Source organism: Mobula hypostoma, chromosome 2 (genome assembly GCF_963921235.1).
Source record: "Mobula hypostoma chromosome 2, sMobHyp1.1, whole genome shotgun sequence".
NCBI lineage: Eukaryota > Metazoa > Chordata > Chondrichthyes > Myliobatiformes > Myliobatidae > Mobula > Mobula hypostoma.
Window position 1 is genome coordinate 248551253 of NC_086098.1, and position 20532 is coordinate 248571784.

General features: G+C 44.7%; 1 protein-coding gene across 9 annotated transcripts in view; it reads right to left on the reverse strand.

The window, feature by feature from the left end:
- Positions 1 to 20532, reverse strand: part of gatad2b (GATA zinc finger domain containing 2B) — a 140099-nt gene that overhangs the window by 65427 nt on the left and 54140 nt on the right. For 2 of the 9 annotated variants that reach the window (XM_063041961.1, XM_063041962.1), the window contains exon 1: positions 9153 to 9394. The exons of 4 other annotated variants lie outside the window; for them this stretch is intronic. In XM_063041961.1, coding sequence (XP_062898031.1) covers positions 9153 to 9259 — 107 coding nt within the window. In that variant the 5' untranslated portion in view covers positions 9260 to 9394. Of the gene's footprint in view, positions 1 to 9152; positions 9395 to 20532 lie in introns of those variants that run through there. 3 more of the 9 variants (XM_063041960.1, XM_063041958.1, XM_063041959.1) reach the window with 3 other exon arrangements.

A 20532-nucleotide genomic window follows, 5' to 3' on the forward strand; every position in this document is an offset into this window, starting at 1 on the left:
CTTGGCTCCATTCCTCCCCCTCCTGTCTTCTCCTATCATTTTGGATCTCCCCCTCCCCCTCTCACTTTCAAATCTCTTACTAACTCTTCTTTCAGTTAGTCCTGACGAAGGGTCTCGGCCTGAAACGTTGACTGTACCTCTTCCTAGAGATGCTGCCTGGCCTGCTGCGTTTACCAGCAACTTTGATGTGTGTTGCTTGACATAACCCTCCATTTTTCTATCATCCATGTGCCTATCTAAGAGTTTGGTAAGAGCTTCTAATGTATCTGCTTTACCAACACCCCTGGCAGGGGTGTCTGTGTAAAGAAATATTTACCTCTGACATCCCTCCGATACTTTCCTCCAATTACCTTAAAATGCTCCCTTCTATTAGCAATTTTCTCCCTGGGAAAAAGTTTCTGACTATCCACTCTATCTTGTACACCTCCATCAGGTTTTGATTTCTCATTCCTGCTACAATTCTGCACATACACATTCGAGATCCCCTCATCCTCTAAATAATAATGGTCTGCCCCTTGGTTTAATTGCCCAGTAACCAATATTGCCCGTGTTCACTGGATTTTCAGATCATTCACTGCTTCCTTTTGCATAAAATAGACCTAAAGCATCTTCCAAGTAATAAATAAACCCCAATTAAAAAGCAGCTCAGTCGCTGGTCCGATGACAGGTAAGCAGAGGTAAGTGGAAGGAAGCATGTGTACCAAACCAGAGAGCAAATCGTTTTAATACTTCTTAGCAGAGATGGGACACACAGATCTAAATGTGGTGTAAGTGGCTGGATGCTTGCAGTTGCTGTGAAGATCCCCTTGGTTCTATGTGACAGGAAAGGACAGGCATGAAGTGGGAGAAGTGCCAGAAGAAAGACCTATAAGGAAAAGGCCAGGCTTCCATTAATTAAGCCCCCTTCACAATCATCAGTCTCCTGGCCGATAAAGAACTTTTGAAGCACTGTCACTGTAAGTGAGGGTCAAGGAAAGACATGATCAAGAGATTTTTTTAACATTAAGAACCATTTACTTGACGAGTCAAGCGTCAGAGTCATTCATTAGACAAGCACTTGAATTGCCTTGGCTGGGAAATGGGATTAGTATGGACGATATTTGATTTAAGAGTTAAGATTGGCCTTATTTGTCACGAGTACATTGAAATATTGAGACATACAGTGAAATACATCGTTTTGCATCAAATCAAATCAGTGAGGATTATGCTGGGGGTAGCCCACAAGTGTCACCACCCCTTCCACAATTTACCGATTCTTTGGAACGTGGGAGGAAACCAGAACACTGAGGGGAAACCCATGTGGTCACAGGGAGAAAGTACAAATTCCTTACAGTGCTGAGAATCGAATACCAATCGGTGATTGCTGGAGCTGTAAAGCGATTGTGCTAACTGTTTTGCTACCGTGCAGCCCCAATAAGAGATGTTGCTGGGAAAACAATTCATGTGGAGTCACTGCAAGCAGGGTCAAACCTACACAGGAAAACTCCTTTGGATTTCCAGTCCAATGCCTTAACCACTCGGACAGCGCAGCTGCATTTGTGACAGGATGGATAAAAGTTGTTGTTTCTGTGCAATCTGACAATGATTAAGGTCCACAGATACGGTCATGAACAATTTGCTCTGGGTATTCAAGGATTTTTTTTATATCCAGAGGAACTCAGTCCTACGAGGAGCAGTTGAGATAGATTGCCTGGGTGCATACAGGGCACACACAAGAAAAGACAGATGCTGCTGGAGAGACTCAGTGCATCAGGCAGCATCTCTGGAGGTGAACAGACCTCCGCTCCAAGTTTCTCCTGAAGTTCATTTTTTGCATTTAGGGGAAATTGGGTGGGCAATATAAATACAAGTTAGAGATGTGAAGAGACACTGGGATACAGAAACAGGTGTACAAAATCATGAGGGTATAGATACAGAGACAGCACGATGACACACAGGGAAAGGGAACTAAAACCTAGAGAACAAAGTTTTAAGGTGAGAGGTGAAAGATTCAAAAGGGATCTAAGGGGCAGCTTCTCCATGCAAAGGATGGTCAGTGTATTGATCAAACTGCCAGAGAAGGTGGTTGAGGGGGGGTACGATAACAACATTTAAAAGACTTTCGGATAAGTACAAGGATAGGATGGTTTAGATTAGAGAGATAAGGGCCAAACATGAGCAAATAGAACTAACTTAGGTAGGCACCATGGTATCAGATTCTCGAAATTTTGAGCAAAACACACAAGATGTTTGAGGAACTCAGCAGAGTCAGACAGCATCTATGGAGGAAAACACATAGTTGATGTTTCAGGTCGAGACCGTTCATCAGGTCTCAGTTCCAACCATCAGCTGTTTATTTCTCTCCATTGATGCTTCCTGGCCTGATGAGTTTCTCCTGCATTTTGGGTACGGTGCTTGGCATGGATAAGTTGGGCCAAAAGGCCCATTTCTCTCAATAACTCCATGTCTAAACACCCACCAAACCCAGCATCTATCCATTCATAATAACGCTACATTATTCTCATTTTATGTCTGCCACAGCCTATCAACTGTCTCCAGACTGAACACCTCCCAAAGAGAGTAAGCAGAGGTGCACTCTGTTAATTTGTTTATTATTGTCATAGGTACTGAGATCTAGTGAAAAAATTCTCTTATATACTGTTCATAGTCTGGATCTCAACCTGAAGTAGGTCCTGAATTTCTAAGCTGCTGCCTCTGTAGAAGTAGATATAGAGAGATACAGCCTGGGAATGGGACCTTTGTTCCACTGAGCTCCATTAATAATAACCCTACATGAATCTATTTTCTTTTATTCTTCCTATTCCATCCCTCACCCATACTAGAGCGGGGACAATTTACAATGGACAAGTAACGCACTTTGTTGGGCCGTGCGTGAAAACCGGGACACCTGGGAGAAACCCACACAGTCACAATCTCCAGATAGGCAGTGCTGGAGGTCAGGGTGTCTGGAGGAGACACAGCAGCTCTATTGGCTGCACCAGTGGGCCACCAGAGAGCAGAATAGTACAGATGGCCCGAATGGCCTTCTGTTCAAGTTCAAGCTCAAGCTCCTACACTATGTTCTGAACAAAGCATACAAAATGATAAATGAACTCAGAAGGTCAGGCAGTGTTTATGGAGAGGAATAAGCAGTAGACCTTTAGGGCCAGGACCCTCCATCAGGCAGTCCAGTCCTGGCCTTAAACATCAACTGCTTATTCATTTCTATACAGGTATATGCTGCCTGATTTCCAGCATCCGCACAATCTCATGTACTGAAAAACGCTTAACTATTTAAAAACTGAGGGCTCCAAAGTCAGAAGAGGAGGAGAAGAGGAATGTGCCAGCATCCAGCAAAGGGGAGATGAAGTGCACATAATGTAGAGGCCATCCTTGAGTAAGAGACAACTTCTGTTTTTAAATTGTTCCATAAGGCGACTTTGCCCTTAAGTCACAAAATGTACAAAAATCACTCAACATGATAACCATTCCACAACAGACTGTAATGAACAGCATCAAAAGTGTATAAGACTGATGAGAGAGAACAATTACTAAAGTGGGGGGGAGAGAGAGATAGACAGGGAAAGAAAATGAGAGTGAAAGAGAGAAAGATCATGAATGAGAAAGAGGGAGAGAGAATGAGAGAGTGAGAGGGAGACAGAATGCATGTGTGTGTGAGAGAGATAGAGGCAAAAGTGAGAGTACGTGAGAGACAGAGGCTGGGGAGAGTGAGTGTATAAGAAAGTGAGAATGAGAGTGTGAGAGAGAATATGAGAAAGAGTGAAAGAGATAGAGGAAAGAAAGGAAAATAGTTCGACCATTTGTAGGAGTGACTGGAGCTTAGACTTTTAAATTTAATAATATGGACACCCCTACAGGAGTGAGCTCCCCATTAGTCAGGTATTTGTAACCCTGGAAGGGCCTGTATGCTGCAGAATCTGTGCTTGGCGATTCAGCTCTCTGTGAATACTGACGCCATTGGGCTTTCTTTAAGTATTAATGAAGGGATCCTCTGACTGAGAAGTTAGCCTGGTTCAGTGGACAGTACTCTCACCAAAGCAGTAGGCTATGTGCCAAAATCCCACTTCAGATTCTCACAGGCAAAATGGAGGATCGTACTCCAATGTTAGAACAGCATCTGCACTGTGAGAAGTGTGGCTCTTGGTTAACACACTGGCATGAGGCTCCACCTACTGTAGAGTCACACAGCACAGAAATAAGCCATTCGGCCCAACTAGTACATGCTGACCACAATGCCCACCTAAACTGGCCCCATCTGGCTGCATTTGGCACATATTCTTGTCCAAGCCTTTATTAGCCAGGGGATTGAGTACAAGAACCTCTAGGTAGTGTTTCAGCTCTATAAGACTCTGGTTAGACCACACTTATCGTCAATTCTGGTGCGCTCATTATAGGAAGAAAGTGGAAGCATTAGAAAGGATACAAAAAAGAATATCAGGATGCTGTCTGGATTATGAGGAAAGTTTAAGTGAGCTAGGGCTTTTTTCTTGAGGCGAAAGAAGTTGAAAGGTGACTTGATTCAGGTATGTAAGATTATAAGAGGCAGACAGCCAGCACCTTTTTGCAGGGCAGCAATGTCCAATACCAGAGGACCCCCTTTTAAGGTGTGTGGTGGAAGGTTTAGGGGAGATGTCAGAGGTAGATTGTTTACACTGAGATTGGTAAGTCTGGAACTTGCTGTTGAGGTGGTGATGAGGCCGATTAGAGACTCTTAAATAGGGACACGCATGTAAGAAAAATTGAGTGTATTGGGAAAAATGGAGTGGTGTAGGAGAGAGGGGTTAGATTAATCATGGAATAGGTTAAAATGCTGGCATAACATCATGGGCTAAAGGGCCCATACTGTGCCATACTATTCTATGTACCTTCTAAATATTGTCAATGTATCTGCCGTAACTACCTCCTCTGGCAGGTCATTCTATAACCCTACCACCCTCTGTGTAAAATGATTGCCCCTCAGGTTCCTATTACATCTCTCCCCCCCAACCACCTTTCATCTTAAACCCATGCCCTCCAGTTCTTGATTCCTCAATTCTGGGAGAAGGACTGTGTACATTTAACCTATCTCTGCCCTTTGTGATTTTACTCACCTCTGTAAGATCACTCCTCAGTCTGCTACACTCAAAAGGTATGTGGAAAAGAGTCCACAGTCATGAACGGGAAGAGGAGGGAGAATATCCTCACGCAGTTTATTCCCTGGGCCCGCAGTAACTACAGCATCTCTGCAGGATCTTGTTGAATTCAATGTGTGACCATAGCTATGAACTCTAACCATGAAGAGGTTTGGGATGTGCTGAGGTTGGAGAAGAAATAAAGCATATTGAGGAATGCAAGATGGAGAGAGGGATATGGGAAGAGTAAAACAGAGTGGTATGATTGAATTGATGTGGGTTTGTGGGAACTTGGAACACGGACAGGATTGAGATAATGTGGTGTGATCTCTCCATATTGCATATCGGGATGTTGCTTAGCAACAACAGCTTTGGTTGGGACAATTTATGCAAATCAGAGGGCTAAACACATTTATCCAATGATCTGCAACCACTCGTAACAATTTTGCGCTATTTAAAAAAAAAGAGCAAAATCTATGCTTTAAATAGGTTTCATTCTGTAGAACGTAGCAAAACGATAAAAAAAAGCAGATGGATGAATCATTTGTGACAGGTTCAGGATTAGATTCATACAGAGGAACGACGAGGGTACAAAGGACACAGCCATGTTTCTGCGTGCGTGGGCATGCGCATGAGCGTGTGTTCATCTGTGTTTCTAACTTGCTGCTTATGACTGTAACTTTGGAACAATACAGATAAAGCAGATGATGCTGCTGGTAAGTATGGGTCACTGCATGGTGAAGGCAAAAGGCTGCTTCCTCGTCACTCGAAACTGTGGCTCCAGGAATCTGATCATGACTTCCTCACGGCCCCTGAGGGACAGGCTCCATGAGGTGCCAAATGTAGTTTTCACCTTCCCCCTCTGACTGTGAAGGTTGCCTCTGGGTTTCTGTGGTCTCTAAAGACCTGTTGGTGGTTGAGTTAATTAGCCGTTCCCGGTCTAGGAAGATCAAGCCGGTAGGAAAGAGAATGGGTTGTGGGGTGATGCCATGGTCTGCAGACCGGACCAGTCAGATTTAGGCTAATTCTGATCCAGTCAAACAAAACATAGAATAGTACAACATAGGAACAGTCCATTTTTACACCATGAGGAGCTGGGGTGTTGGCGGCAGCAGGAAAAGGGGGCTAACGGCTCGAGTTTTGTGAGCAACTGAAGGGTGAACAAATTTCAAAGTGAGGTTTAATGGAAACCATGCAGTGCTGTGAGATTAAGCCTTTCACCAGTTCCTGAAACGCTCTTTGGGAAGTGACCAGAGTGGGATCTGACACAGTGAAACGTGATGTGCTGTAACACGTGGGAACGGCGTCTAGACATTTGCTGATGTGGTTCAAGGACTGCTAAGACAAACAGCACTAACTGCACTTCCTTCCACAACATTGACATCCCATGCTCTGCACATCTCCAGTCTGCTCTGCATTTCTGCGGATTACTCCACTTACCACCGATTTAAGATGTTGGTAATGAGGTAGTTGGTTGCAAACTCTCACATTAGGTTTTTATGTTTCCCAGTTCACTCTATGGGAAGCTTTATGCCCACTGGAGAGGTCTATAATCTGATTCACATTCCCACTATCAGTGCAGTACTCCTTCGGTACCGCTGTGGGAAGCTTCCGCCAGGGTACATTCTCAAATGTGTTTTAGTAATATATCCAGGAGATGATTGCAGGCAGAAACTGATTCTTGTTTCAGAGTGACTGCAACCCACAGTCAAAGGTTCTAGGACAATACTCATTCCTCTGACAGTCCCCTGCTTATCAGGTTCCTATTAAATTTCTCCCCTTTCACCTTAAACCTGTGCCTCGCAATTCTTGATTCCCTATCCTTAGGAAAAAGACTATTCGTTCACCCTGTCTATATTCCAAATGTGGCTACATCAACACCTTGTACAAATACAACATGACGTCCCAACTTCCATACTCTGTGCCTTGACTAATGAAGTCCAGCAGGCCAAAACCTTCTGTACCAATGATGCCACTTGCATTTCTCAGCTCATTTATGGGAGGCGCAATAATGCCCATCATGTGAGCTCTACCTTTCTCCCAGGATTGACATGTCTACTATTGCATGGTTAAGGTGACAGGGAGTAAGTTAAAGGAGATATGCCAGGCAAGATTTTTCTTTTGAACAAGAGTGGTGAGTAATTAGAATGTGCTGCCAGGGGTGGTGGATACGATAGAGGAGTTTAAGAGGCTCTTGAAAAGGCACAAGAATATGCAGAGAATGGACCATGTGTAGGCAGATTGGATGAAATTAGTCCAACACACAACATCTTGGAATAAGGGGCCAGTTTCTGTGTACAGCTCTATTTTCTTAATATCAGGGTCCCTCCATCCACTGAAAACACTCATTTACTACTTCAAAACCTGCCATCTATTCAGCCCGTCATCTATTAAGTCTCCCCTTGCTCTAAGCATAACAGATTACCGAAATCCCCTACATTTTTCTTTGTTGATCACCTTTACAGAAAGGCATGCTGTTTGGAATGGAGCAAGAAGCTATCTCGCTCTAGGGAAGATGAGAGCAGTGGGTTTTTTGAATAAAAGTTAGGAAATCCAATAGTTAGTGCTGCTAACTGTCAAATACTACCCTCACCCCCTCGACTGACAGAAGGAGGAGGTCACGGACAGTGACTATCATCACCACTACACAGGCTGACAATACTTAGACTGGCAGGAGCAACAAACTCTTCAGCAGGAAGAAGAGCTGAACTGCAATGAACCCTGGTAACAGTGGGAGGGGTGAAGAAAATGGGAGACAGGGAGGCAGTAACTAAAGAAGCAGACTGATGGAAGACAGATTGTAGGAGCTGGAGAAGCTAATGCACATGGAACTGGTACAGGGTCAAATGACTGAATGGAGAGAGGCTGTGCATTGTAAATCGATACGGAGCTGACAGCAAGAAAGCACACAGTTCACTGGCTGGAAAGCCCGCGTGGAGACTACAGGCATCTGCTCAGGGAGAGCTGCTCTGCTTGCACTGGCAGGCGACTAACAAGCAGGGGTGAGGGCGGGGGCACAGCTCGGGTATGCAGCTGTGGAAGTGAATGGCTGGCCCGTTCCTCAGCGAGTGCCGCCTGCTGCCCCGCTGAAAAGAAAGAAGTGGTGTGGAGAGAGCGAGGGGGAGAGAGAGAGAGAGAGAGAGACCGAGCGAGAGAGAGAGTGAGAGAGAGAGTGAGAGAGTGAGAGAGAGAGAGAGAGAGAGAGAGAGAGAGAGCAAGAGAGCGAGAGATGATATGAATGAGCGGCATTCATACCAACAACTTAGCGCAACCAGGATCGTGAAGTGGGGAAGTGCTGAGTGGTGGTGATTCCCAGGAATCAGTATATAATTGTTAAGGAGAAAAATAAATACCGGCAGGAGCAGACAGCTTGGATCCGCACAGATCGGAACGGCTCGAGGGTAAAAGGAGGGGAGATTTCTTCATGCTCCCTTCATCTGTGCCACGCTCTCTCTCGTGAACACAAAATGTTGTGGCTTCCTGCGAAGCCCGTGCACACTTCCTTATTTAATGGCCTGTAATTTCTCCAGACTGCAGACCACCCTTTTGTAGTCTGCGACAGCAGGGCTCTCCTGGCAGGCAGCCAGCACTCACAGTTGCCTGAGAATAAGCTCCTGACTCCCAAGAGCTAGGGCTGGGGAGAAATTTGCAGAGGCCAGCGTGTGTGTGTGTGTGTGTGTGTGTGTGTGTGTGTGTGTGTGTGTGTGTGTGTGAGAGAGAGAGAGAGAGAGAGACTGTGTGTGTGTGTGTGTCTGTATGTGTGAGTGTGTGTGTGTGTATATATATATATATATATATATATATATATATATATACACACACTCTCACACACACACACACACACACACACACACATATGTGTCTGAGTGAGTGTGTGTGTGTGTGTTTGTTTTCAGACAAAGGAATTTCAGACAGGCTGCTTTGACGGGCAAGGAGAGAGGAAATCCCTCACCCCACCCCCATACACACCGCTCCTAATGCCACACAGCATTTTGAAAAATAAAACCCTACACACATACACACATATTTCTTGATACTCACAGCTCAGACTCCTCCCCTCTCCTGTACTGCTGCTCCCCACAGCTGTTTGAAGAATGAAAGAAGTGATTCAATGCAGCCCTCTCTACAGTGGCCGGGCAGCCCCACATTCTGTGCCATCCCTCCAGGGACGGCCAAAACCCTTTCAAGCGGGCACACCTTGCCAGGCGCTTATGTTTACAGAGCGGTGAGGGACCCGTGGACCACAATGCCTTGCGGACTTCCAGTCCGAGGTAAAGAACCGGTTCCAGCCAGTCGTAACCTCAGGCCTATAGTAATCTCCCAAAAAAACTTTCTTCCCCCCCTTCTTTTTTGGCGGTCCCGAGTAAATAGGCTGGGAGAAATGCACGCAATCGCCCGCTCAAGCCTGACTTCGGGTGGGTTAACTCTTTCACTGCCATGCAAGCGGGAGCGCCTGTTTGGCACCAGCACGCTTTCAGTATCGGTTTAAACTCCCCCCCACCCCACCAAACACCGTTCTTAACCCTATAAGCTCGTTGTTTCCACATTAGCGGCTGTAGACAACAAGGACACGTTGCCCCTGGTGTAGCACTCACTCGACAGCAAGGGTGCTGAGGAAGAGGCAATGCATCCAAACCCTAGTTCAGCCCATGGACTGCTGGACAAAATGATTTCATTCCATGTGGGGACTGAACCCAGAGATGACCCTCACCTGTACTGGGTGAGAGCAAGTGATCCTATGCAGGCCAAACCCCGCTTTGTAAAACTTGCCCGACTAGTAAATGTCACTGGGCAGTCTGGTAGCACGGTCGGACGGGGATGAGGGGATGGGGGGGTAGATCCACTGCCTCTCGGCTCCACAGACCCAGGCTCAGTCTCGACCTCTGTTGCTGCCTTTCTGTGCATGGAGTTTGCACATTCTGCCAGCAATTACTGGGTTTCCACTGGGTGCTCCAATTTCCTCCCACAACCTAATGCCGTGCAGGATCAGTGGGTTAAGTGGCCACTGTCTATCTCCAAGCGTGTGGGTGAAGGGGAAGATCTGAGGCAGTGAGGGAGATGAGGGGAGAATAACAGAAAATGTCTAATGTAGAATTAATGTAAATGGGTCAAGTTAAACAAAGGAGCTGCATCTCTCTATATCTATATCACCTCAGAGGCAGCAGCTTGAGAATTCAAGCCCAACTGAGGTAAAGATCCCCAGCACTGAGACAGTGCTGTACTGTCCAAAGCATAGTCCCTCTGTACAGACAGCCAACCTAACTGCTTCTCATTCCCTCCTTTGGGTGTTAATGACTCTCGCCTCTACCCAGGTCACTTGAGAGGAGTTCTCTGGTTGTTACATTTCATATCCACTCCCCAACAATGTCAAAAGAAAATAACATCACATGTAATCATACACCGGCTGACTGGACATAATGCCACCCTGCTGGTTCGGCATGGCTGGCCATTCACGTCCAACACCACACTCCCACCACAGGGCAAGGAGGAAAATATTCAGACATTTGAAACAATGCAACATTTTACTGCACTGTCTGAATGTGACTGAGACAGATAGACTCAAATTTTCATATTATTTAGGTGGGCGCCTAAAGCACCATTGCAAAGTGGCTCCAGGCCAAGAGAGGAAAAAAGAATTTGTAATGCAGATAGCCGGAGGATGGCAGACACACAATGGGCTGAAGAGCCTGTTTCTGTGCTGTACCACTCCACTCCTACCGAGTCCGTGGAATCTCCAGCCCACAACTGGAATGGTAGTGAGAGCTTCAAGAGCCCACCACTTCACACACTACCAACTCAGCCACCTTCTGCCTCATTTGTGGAAGTCTGTGGATCGATAGCACCCTTCATAGAAATTAAGTGGAAGCAGCCCATCCTCCATCTCAGAAGTCATAATATGGTAAAGTAGGAAAGACATCATTGACCATGACATCAACCACGTGATGGCATTCTCAGCTCCAAGTCCCAGCCCCAGGCTGTGTGCTAAGGGCGCTGAGTGGTGAGCAGAATACTTATTTACCTAGCAGCTGTGGGCTGGAAATTCCATCCATGAGATTAAGAACATTTCTGGCATTTTCAGTATTTAGTGACCATCTCTCAACGTGTCCAAATCGAGGGGTCTGGAATTGCACAAACCAGATTGGGTAAGAATGGAAAATTTCTATCCTTCAAGTACCTTAATGCTCAGATAGGTTACAGCAAATCATTAGCTGGTTACCATCACGAATTTTGTTAAAAATTCCAGATTTATGTTGTTACATCAATGTAATTTCCCACAACCCTGTGCTAGTTTCAAACTGGTGTCTCTGGATCAACAGTTCAGAACTACGGCTGGCTTCAATAAATTATCTATTCCACTCACAGCTCCCAGTGGGCAGGAGGTACAGAAGTCTGAAGTTCAAGAACAGCTACTTCCCTTCAACCACTCGGTTCTTGAAGAGACCGGCACAACCCTGATCACTACAGTTTAGCAGCACTATGACCACTTTGATCACTTTGCACTAAAAGGAACTTCATTTTTTTCTTCATTCTTGTCAAAATTAAGTATAATTTACGTTTACATTTTATTTTCCTGATGAATTCTGGTTATCTAATGTTATGTGACTGTGATGCTGCTGCAAGAAAGTTTTTCACTGCACCTATGCAAATATGTACGTGTGCATATGACAATCAACTTGACTTTGACTTTATAGACCAGCAGTGTGGGATTTTTTAAACATAAACTGCACAGAATCCACAGCTCAGAAACAGTAATTCAGCCCAACAAACCTGTGTCAATTCATTGGCCACACACCATCCTCCTGCCATATCAGATTGTGCTTTTAATCTTTCTTCCTCCGTGTTCATCTAGATTCCCATTCACTAAATCAATGCCAATTCTTCTATGAGCAAGTTCCATTTTGTCTCCAAAGACATTAGTGTAACTTCAAAGAATGAAAAGCTTCATCAGTATCTATAATACATCTTATGGAAATGTTTGTTTGATGATGAACTTCAATAAAAAATAAATTACAAAAAAAAAGAGAAAAGCTTCAGCCAGGGTCAGTAATCTACCACATCATTAAGGACTCTCACCATCTCGGATGTGCCTTCTTCTCATCACTAATACCATGGAGGAGGTACAGAAGTGTGAACACACACACTCAACATTTTAGGAACAGCTTCTTCCCCTCCACCGTCAGATTTCTGAACAGTCCACGAATCCATGATCGCTAACTTACTATTCGTCTTTTGCACTTTTTATTTGTTTGTAATTGATAGTGTATTTTATGTATTTCACTGTACTGCTGTCACAAAACAACAAACTTCACAACATATGTCAGCAAAAATAAACCTGATTCCAGTTCAGATTCAAGGCTGACAGTTACCCAGGCCCAGGGTCAAATTGCAGTCTCCCACTTTGTGATGGGGGTCATTCTTTCTGCTCATGTAATTTATGGCAGCGTGGACCCAGACATACAGGATTGAATCAGGCCCTTCAGACCATCAAAACCCAGCAGCCCCCCAAATCCTACAATAATCCCAATTTATTCTCTTCACATTCCCACCAACTAACCCTGCAAAATTCTACCCCTCACCCACACACTGAAGGGAGGAGCAATTTACAGCAGCCGATTAATCCACTTACCAAGCACATCAAGATGGGGACAACATATAAACTCCACACACACAGCACCAGAGATCAGAGTATAAGATACAGGAGCAAAATCAGGCCATTTGGTGCATCAACCCTACTTTGCCATTTAATCGTGGCTGAATTTTTTTCTCTATCCCTATTCTCCTGCCTTTGCCCTGTAACCCTTTACCAACCAAGTAGCTATTAATCTCTTCCTTAAATACACATCAATTTGGCCTCCAGAGCCCTCTGTGGAAACGATGTCCACAAATTCACCAGACCTCGGCTGAAGAAATTCCTCCTCATCTCTGTTCTATAAGGACATTCCTTTATTCTGAGGCTGTGCCTTCTGGTCCTGAACACTCGTACTGATAGAAACATCCTCTCCATATTTACTCTATCCGAGTCTTTCAGTATCTGTTAGGCTTCAATGAGATCCTTCGGGATTCCATCGAGTAGAGGCCCCCAGACATAAAACAGGTTAAGCCTTTCATTCCTGGGATCATTCGTGTGGACCTCCTCTGGACCAGCACATCCTTCCTTAGATATGGGACCCAAAATAGATCATAATAGTCTGATCAATGACTTGCAAAGCCTCAGCAGTACATCCTTGCTTTTATGTTTTTATAGTCACTTCAAGTTTTTGCACTTCACTACTTCTGTAAAACAACAAATTTCACATCATACACGCCAGTGATAATAAACCTGATTTCTGAATTCTTTCTGCACTGCTGGGATTGAACCTGGGTCTCTGCAACTGTCAGATGGCTGCTCTGATAGCTGTGCCAATCTTCCCATTTTCCCTCTAGATGCCTTAAGCTCTGTTACATTCCTTGCTTGCATCTGGCTTTTAGATATTAAACCACATGCTCCCCACCTCCTCCCAGCGCTCGAGGCTGGGCCATTTCTAATAATGTATCTGCTGATCAGTAAGAGGGAAGGAGGTGCTACCCATGTTATGCCAAGTCAGTAAGTGTCAAACCAACACTTGTGCTCTTACGGTTAATCTCAAAGAATGAGAAACATTAACCAGTTTAAGGAAATGCAGCTTCTGCATGCTAGGGAAGCTCGGCAGGTCGAGCAGCATCTCTGGAGGAAAATGAACAGTGACCTCCTGGGCACAGCCCCTTCATCAGAATGGGTGAATAGTACAGCACAGTACAGGCTCTTTGACCCCACTCCAAGATCAGTCTAACCCTTTCCTCTCACTCAGCACTCCATTTCTCTTTCACACAAAATACTCTGCAGATGCTGGGGTCAAAGCAACACTCACAACACGTTGGAGGAACTCAGCAGGTCGGGCAGCATCCGTGGAAACAATCAGTCAACGTTTCAGGCCAGAACCCTTCGTTGGTCCTGACGAAGGGTTCCGGCCCTAAACGTCGACTGATCGTTTCCACGGATGCTGCCCGACCTGCTGAGTTCCTCCAGCATGTTGTGAGTGTTGCCATTTCTCTTTTACCCATGTGCATATCTAAGAGTCTCTTAAATTTCCCTAATATATCTACTTTCACCACCAGCAATCCATGCACCCACCACTCTGTAAAAAAAAACCCATCTCTGACATCTCCACTCTACTTTCCTCCAATCACCTTAAAAGTATGCTCTTTCATATTAGCCAATGCTGCCCTGGAAAAACATGCTGACTGCCCACTCTGTCTATTTCTCTTATTATCTATACAACTCTAATCTCCCACTCATTCTCCATCACTCCAAAGAGGAAAAATCCTACCTCACTCAACCTTTCCCCTAAGACATGGTCTCTAATATAGGCAACATCCTGGTAAATCTCCTTTGTGCTCTCTCTAAAGCTAGATGTAACTAGAGTTTAACTCGGTGTAATCTCGGTGTAACTAGAGTTTTATAGAGCTGCAACATTATCTTGCAGAGGATGGTGAACCTATCGAACTCCCACAACAGGAGACTGTAGAGATGATAGGATTTCTAGACAGAAAAGACATCAGACAATGCTGGGATTGTGGACACAGGGACAAAGAGTTTTACAGCACAGAAACCATTCATCCATGCCAACCAAGGTGCCATCCCAAGTTAGCACCATGTGCCAGCATTTGGTCCATGCTCCTCTAAGTCTCTTTTTTATCCATGTACCTGTACAAATGTCTTTTAAATATTGTAGCAGTACATGTACTTTCTCATTCCATAAACCCACGTGAAAAACTTGCCCCACAGTTCCCCTTTAAATCCTCCCTCTCCTACCTTAAACCTCCAGCCTCTGGTTTTAAATTCTCCTACCCTGAGAAAAAGAGTGTGACTACCCATCTTATAAACCCTGATGCTCCTCCACTCCTTGACAATCAGTCACTGCATATCCAGTCTCTCCTTATAACTCAAGCCCTCCAGCTCCAGAAACACTCACCAGTCTCTGTGAGGTGATGTTGTGCCCTCGCTAACTATAACTTAGCCATGTTACATACTGAATGGCAAAACAGATTTAAAGGACTTATGAAGGGTCTCCGCTCAAAAAGTACACTCCATTGATGCGGCCTTACCCAGAATTTTGTGTACTTTGTTCAAAGGACAAGAAGTTATACGGGGTATACACACTCAGTGGCCACTTTATGAGGTACAACTGCTCGATAACGCAAATATCTAATCAATCATGTCGCCCCAGCTCAGTGCTTAACCAATTTCCCCCGGGATCAATAAAGTATGACTATGACTATGACTAAACGCATGCAGATAATGGTCAAGAGGGTCAGTTGTTGTTCAGACCAAACATCAGGATGGGAAGAAATGTGATCGAAGTGACTTTGACCATGGAATGATTGTTGGTGCCAAGAATGAAGCTGTGGAACAGACTGGGGTCCACTGAAGGCAGGACAAGTAAGCATTATTTAGTAAGTAAGCGAGGATCCAAGAATTTCATATCCCTCATGTTCTCAGCAGGCCAGGCAACATCTCTAGGAAGAGGTACAGTCGACGTTTCGGGCCGAGACCCTTCGTCAGGACTGTGTGTTGCTTGAATTTCCAGCATCTGCAGAATTCCTCGTGTTTCCCTCATGTTCTCCCTATTGTACTGGAGAACAAACCACGAGACACACAGGCATTTCTCTTCAGAGAATTCTGCCTACAACAGCACACCTCAGGCTAAAATAAAAGACAGCGGGGATCTGCAAGTTTGAAATCATGGGGTGGGATGCAAAATCAAATGTTTTTCTTAAATATGGATGCATGATAGAGCTCAGCTTGGGAACCCATTTCTTAAGTGGCAACCATTTCTTAAATGGCAAGGAATTTGGAATCAGAGGGGAACAAAGAGATCAAACCAGTGAGTTTGTACAGTGAGGGCTGATATTCTGTGTTGTTGTATTTTTTATGATATTTTATATAGGTTTGTTGACTTGTATGTGCAAGGACTATGTCACGGGGGGGGGAGAGGGGTGGTGCGTCAGGACTCTTATTCTGTGATTGTGATCTTGTGGTAATTGGCCTTTAGAAATGAATCAAGCACAAAGAAAGACCTGGGACTTCAATGAGTTAAGTTACAAGGACAGATTTCACAGACCTGGTTTGTATTCTGATCTGAAATGACGTGCTTAAGGGAGATAAAGGATCTCACAGGGTTGAGAGAGAAACTATTTCCCCTTACAAGGGAGTGCAGAACAAAGAAACCTTAAAATGAGAGCCAAGCCATTCTTCATAGATATGGTAAAGGAAATGCAAAACCCTGTCCACACAGGATAGTCTGCTGGGAAGGAGGGCTGGAGGTCAACTGGAGCTGTAGACTGAGGTTGATGGTTTCTTTTTGGGTTGGGGGTAACCAGGTAATTTGTTGGAAAGAAGGGAAAATGCTGAGGTGCAGATCATGATAATATTGGTTTGGGGGAAGAATGGCCTCCTCCTGGCCCACCCAATCCAGTTATGCATTCTAAATTTTGTGCAGGTTATCAGCAGGTATAGGTAGCTGTAACAGTGGCCAGGCTCAGTGGTGACACTGTGGGTCAACCAAGGATTAAAAATGGGTCTCAATCCAGAAAATGCAGGCCTCCCAAGTAATCATGCAAGGATGATGGAGAAGGGAACAGGCTCTCTGGCCTATGATATCAGTGCTGAGCACGATCCCAATTTAAAATTAATCTTGGGCAGAATAATCCCCTAAACTTGTTAGGGTTGTTTTTTCCCATCAATAAATATTACTACCTGTCGTAATTGTTGGTTACAATTTTGCCATCTTGTCCAATGTGAACTGCTACGAACACATTTTTTTCCATTCAGTTTTGCCACGTGAACTGCCTCAATGCAAGGATGGATGCCAGCCTTGACTGAGCTGCCCACTGATTACCCTCCACACTAGCCACAGCACACTTGAACTTCTATTTCTTTCTCTCTTGTATACCAAACCACTTCCCTTATAATCCATCTCTACTGATCACTGCTCACTTTATTTGTCTCGCTGCAATCCACTTTCTCTGTTACCATTAAGAGTTAGAGAGTTGGTATGGCACCGAAGATTCTGGCAGATTTCTACAGATGTATCTTGGAGAGTATTGCAAAAGGCTGCATCACTGCCTGGTGTGGAGGGTCCAACGCACAGGCTGAAAAGGGGCTCAGCCAGCCCCACCACAAGTTCAATCCCTCCACCATTGTGGTGCCTCAAGAAGGTGCCCTCGTCACCTGGGACATGGCCTCTCCTTGTCACTACCGCTGACGTGGTACAGGAGCCTGAAGACCCACATTCAACATCTTAGGACACCTTTGTTCCCTCTGCCATCATATTTCTGAACGGGTCAGTAACCCATGACCACTACCTTATTGTTCCTTCTTAGCACCATTTATTTTTGTAACTCACGGTGATTTTTACATCTTGCCCTGTCATGCTGCTGGAAATGTCAGAGATTATGAACCTGATTCTGATTCTGTAATGCTATATTTTGCATTGTTTTCCTTATTATTTTAATACACTTATATATGGAAGAATCTGTCTGGGTATCATGCAGACAAAGCTTTTCACTGTACCTCAGTAATAAACCAATCACTGGCTTCAAGGAGACAGTTCCCTGAAGGAACAAGAGCGTGTCACTGAAACAACCTGTGAGTCATGAGCTTATTAAATGATCCTGCACTGCGAACTTCACTTCGTGGATACAGCACACGGATGCAATCACAAGAAAAGGTGAACCTACATCTTTGTTCTCAGAAACTTAAGGAGGCTCAGAATGTCACCAAACACTGACAAACTTCTACAGATGTACTGTTGAAAGTATCCTGACTGGTTGTATGATGGTCTGGTACAGTAAATCGAATGAGTGAGAGGATAGTGGACTGTGTCCGATACATCACGGGCACATTCCTCTCCACCATCGGCAGTTTCTACAAGAGGCGGTACCTCAAGGAGACAAGATCCATCGTCAAAGACCCCCACTATCCAGGCTATGTCATCTTCTTGCAGCTCCCATGGGGCAGGAGGTACAGAACCTGAAGTCCCACACCACCAGGTTCATCACCAGGTACTTCCCTTCAACTATTCAGTTCTTGAACCAACCAGCAAAACCATAACCACCAAGAGTTTAGCAACATTGTGACTACTTTGATCACTGTGGACTACATGGACATCGTTTTCTTTTTCAGTTTTAATTTTGCTCTTTCTTGCAAAAATTGTTTTATTTATGTTTATGTTTTTTTGTAAATGCTGCTTATCTGAAGCTATGTGCAAGCGAAGCTGCTCCAGGCAAGTTTTTCATTGCACATGCACATATGAGAATAAAGTTGACTTTGACTTCACCCAGAAAATGAGTGAGGAAGCCCAATAGCTGAAGAGCAGCGAGTCTGTTTTCGTATTTGGTCAACTCTCTGCTCCCTTGCCCTCCACAGTCTGCTCATCACCAAGTCATTTTGTTCCAGCTTCCTCTGAGGAATGAACTTCAAATGTTGGCCAATTCACTGCAAGCCTGACTCACCAACTGACATTTCCCCTAAATCTCCAAGCCTGCTTGAGTCAGAATCCAATCTGACATTCCAGCACCTCTACCAAGCCACTTCCCAGGAGGGCATTCGGCACATCAACAGCTGGCAGACTTGACGCAATAGAGCTGCATAGGGGCACAGGTGCTGCCTTGCAGTTCCATCCTGACCTTCACTGTCTATGCAGAGTTTGCACATTTTCTCTGTGAGCGTGTGGGGTGCTCTGGCTGGTTTACTCTACACCTCAAAAACATACAGCACGGAATCAGGCTCTGTAAATTGCCCCTAGTATATGTGAGAGGAAGATTCAGGAGAAAGGGCTGGAGAAGATCTTGGGAATATGGAGTGAATAAAATGGGTTAGGGTGGGATTAGTGTAAAAATTGCCTTTTGATGGTTAGTGAGAATTTGGTAAGACAAAGGTCCTGTTTCCATGCTGTATTTTTCAATGATTGTCACTTATTTTTTGGAACCTATATTCCCTACATTCCCATCATCTTCTCCAGATTCTACAATTTGCTTACATCAGGAAATAATTATTTTTTTTCCAGTGACCATTGACCCACACGCCTCTGGGAGGCAAGCTACACAATCATTGGGAGAATGGGTGAACTCCACACAGACAGCACCAGAGATCAACGTCAAACCCACATCACTGGAACCCGTAGGCAGCAGCACTAACCCCTGCATTGCTTGCTTCTGATGAAATATTAAACTGAGTTCTTGCATACTTTCCCAAGTGGACGCCATTCTTGAAAAAAAAACAGTAGTTTGCTCCAGTGACATGGGGAATGCTCACTGCTTGTGGAAGGATGGCTAGTTTGGCAATTATATGATGTTTGTCATGACCAGAGAATGTTTCACTGTCCAAAGAATTTTACAACCAATCTTTGACATCTAGTCACTGTTGTACTCTGGGAAACATTGCACCCAATTTGAACATGGAAGAATCCAGTAACAGTCTGCTTTACTAACAATTGTTGAAGTCCCTGGATAGTGATAATTGGATCTAAGAGGGCATAAAGTCATTGAACACAGAAACAGTCCCTTCAGTCCAACTGGTCCACGTCAACCAAATACATTGAGCTTCAGCTTAATGGCTCATCAGAAGGCATGGGTTAATATATGCAGTTACGTGGGATGTTACTAAAGTAGGAAGTTCTGTTATACACTTAAAAAACTGAGTGGACAGTTACGTCTGGGGTGGGTGGGGGAAGCCCTACTGATAGAACATAATAATGGGATCTCAGGGTCATGGAAGACTGTATCAGTAATAAAGGATGGAAGGCAGGAGTCTGATTGGAGCGACTGGACTTGTAGACTCTGGAATTTAGAAGGCTGAGAGGGGATCTTATTGAAACATATAAGATTATTATGGGATTGGACACACTGGAGGCAGGAAGCATGTTCCCGCTGATGGGTGAGTCCAGAACCAGGGGCCACAGTTTAAGAATAAGGGGTAGGCCATTTAGAACGGAGTTGAGGAAAAACTTTTTCACCCAGAGAGTGGTGGATGTATGGAATGCTCTGCCCCAGAAGGCTGTGGAGGCCAAGTCTCTGGATGCTTTCAAGAAAGAGATGGATAGAGCTCTTAAAGATAGCAGAATCAAAGGTTATGGGGATAAGGCAGGAACTGGATACTGATTGTGGATGATCAGCCATGATCACAGTGAATGGCGGTGCTGGCTCAAAGGGCCGAATGGCCTATTCCTGCATCTATTGTCTATTGATTGAGGAGTATAGATAGATACACACACATAGTAGTTTTCCCAGCAAAGGGGAATAGAAAACAAGATGGCATAGGTTTAAGGTGAAGGTGAAATATTTAAAAAGGACTAGAGGAACAACTTCTTCACTCAGAGGGTGATGTATATATGTAAAGAGC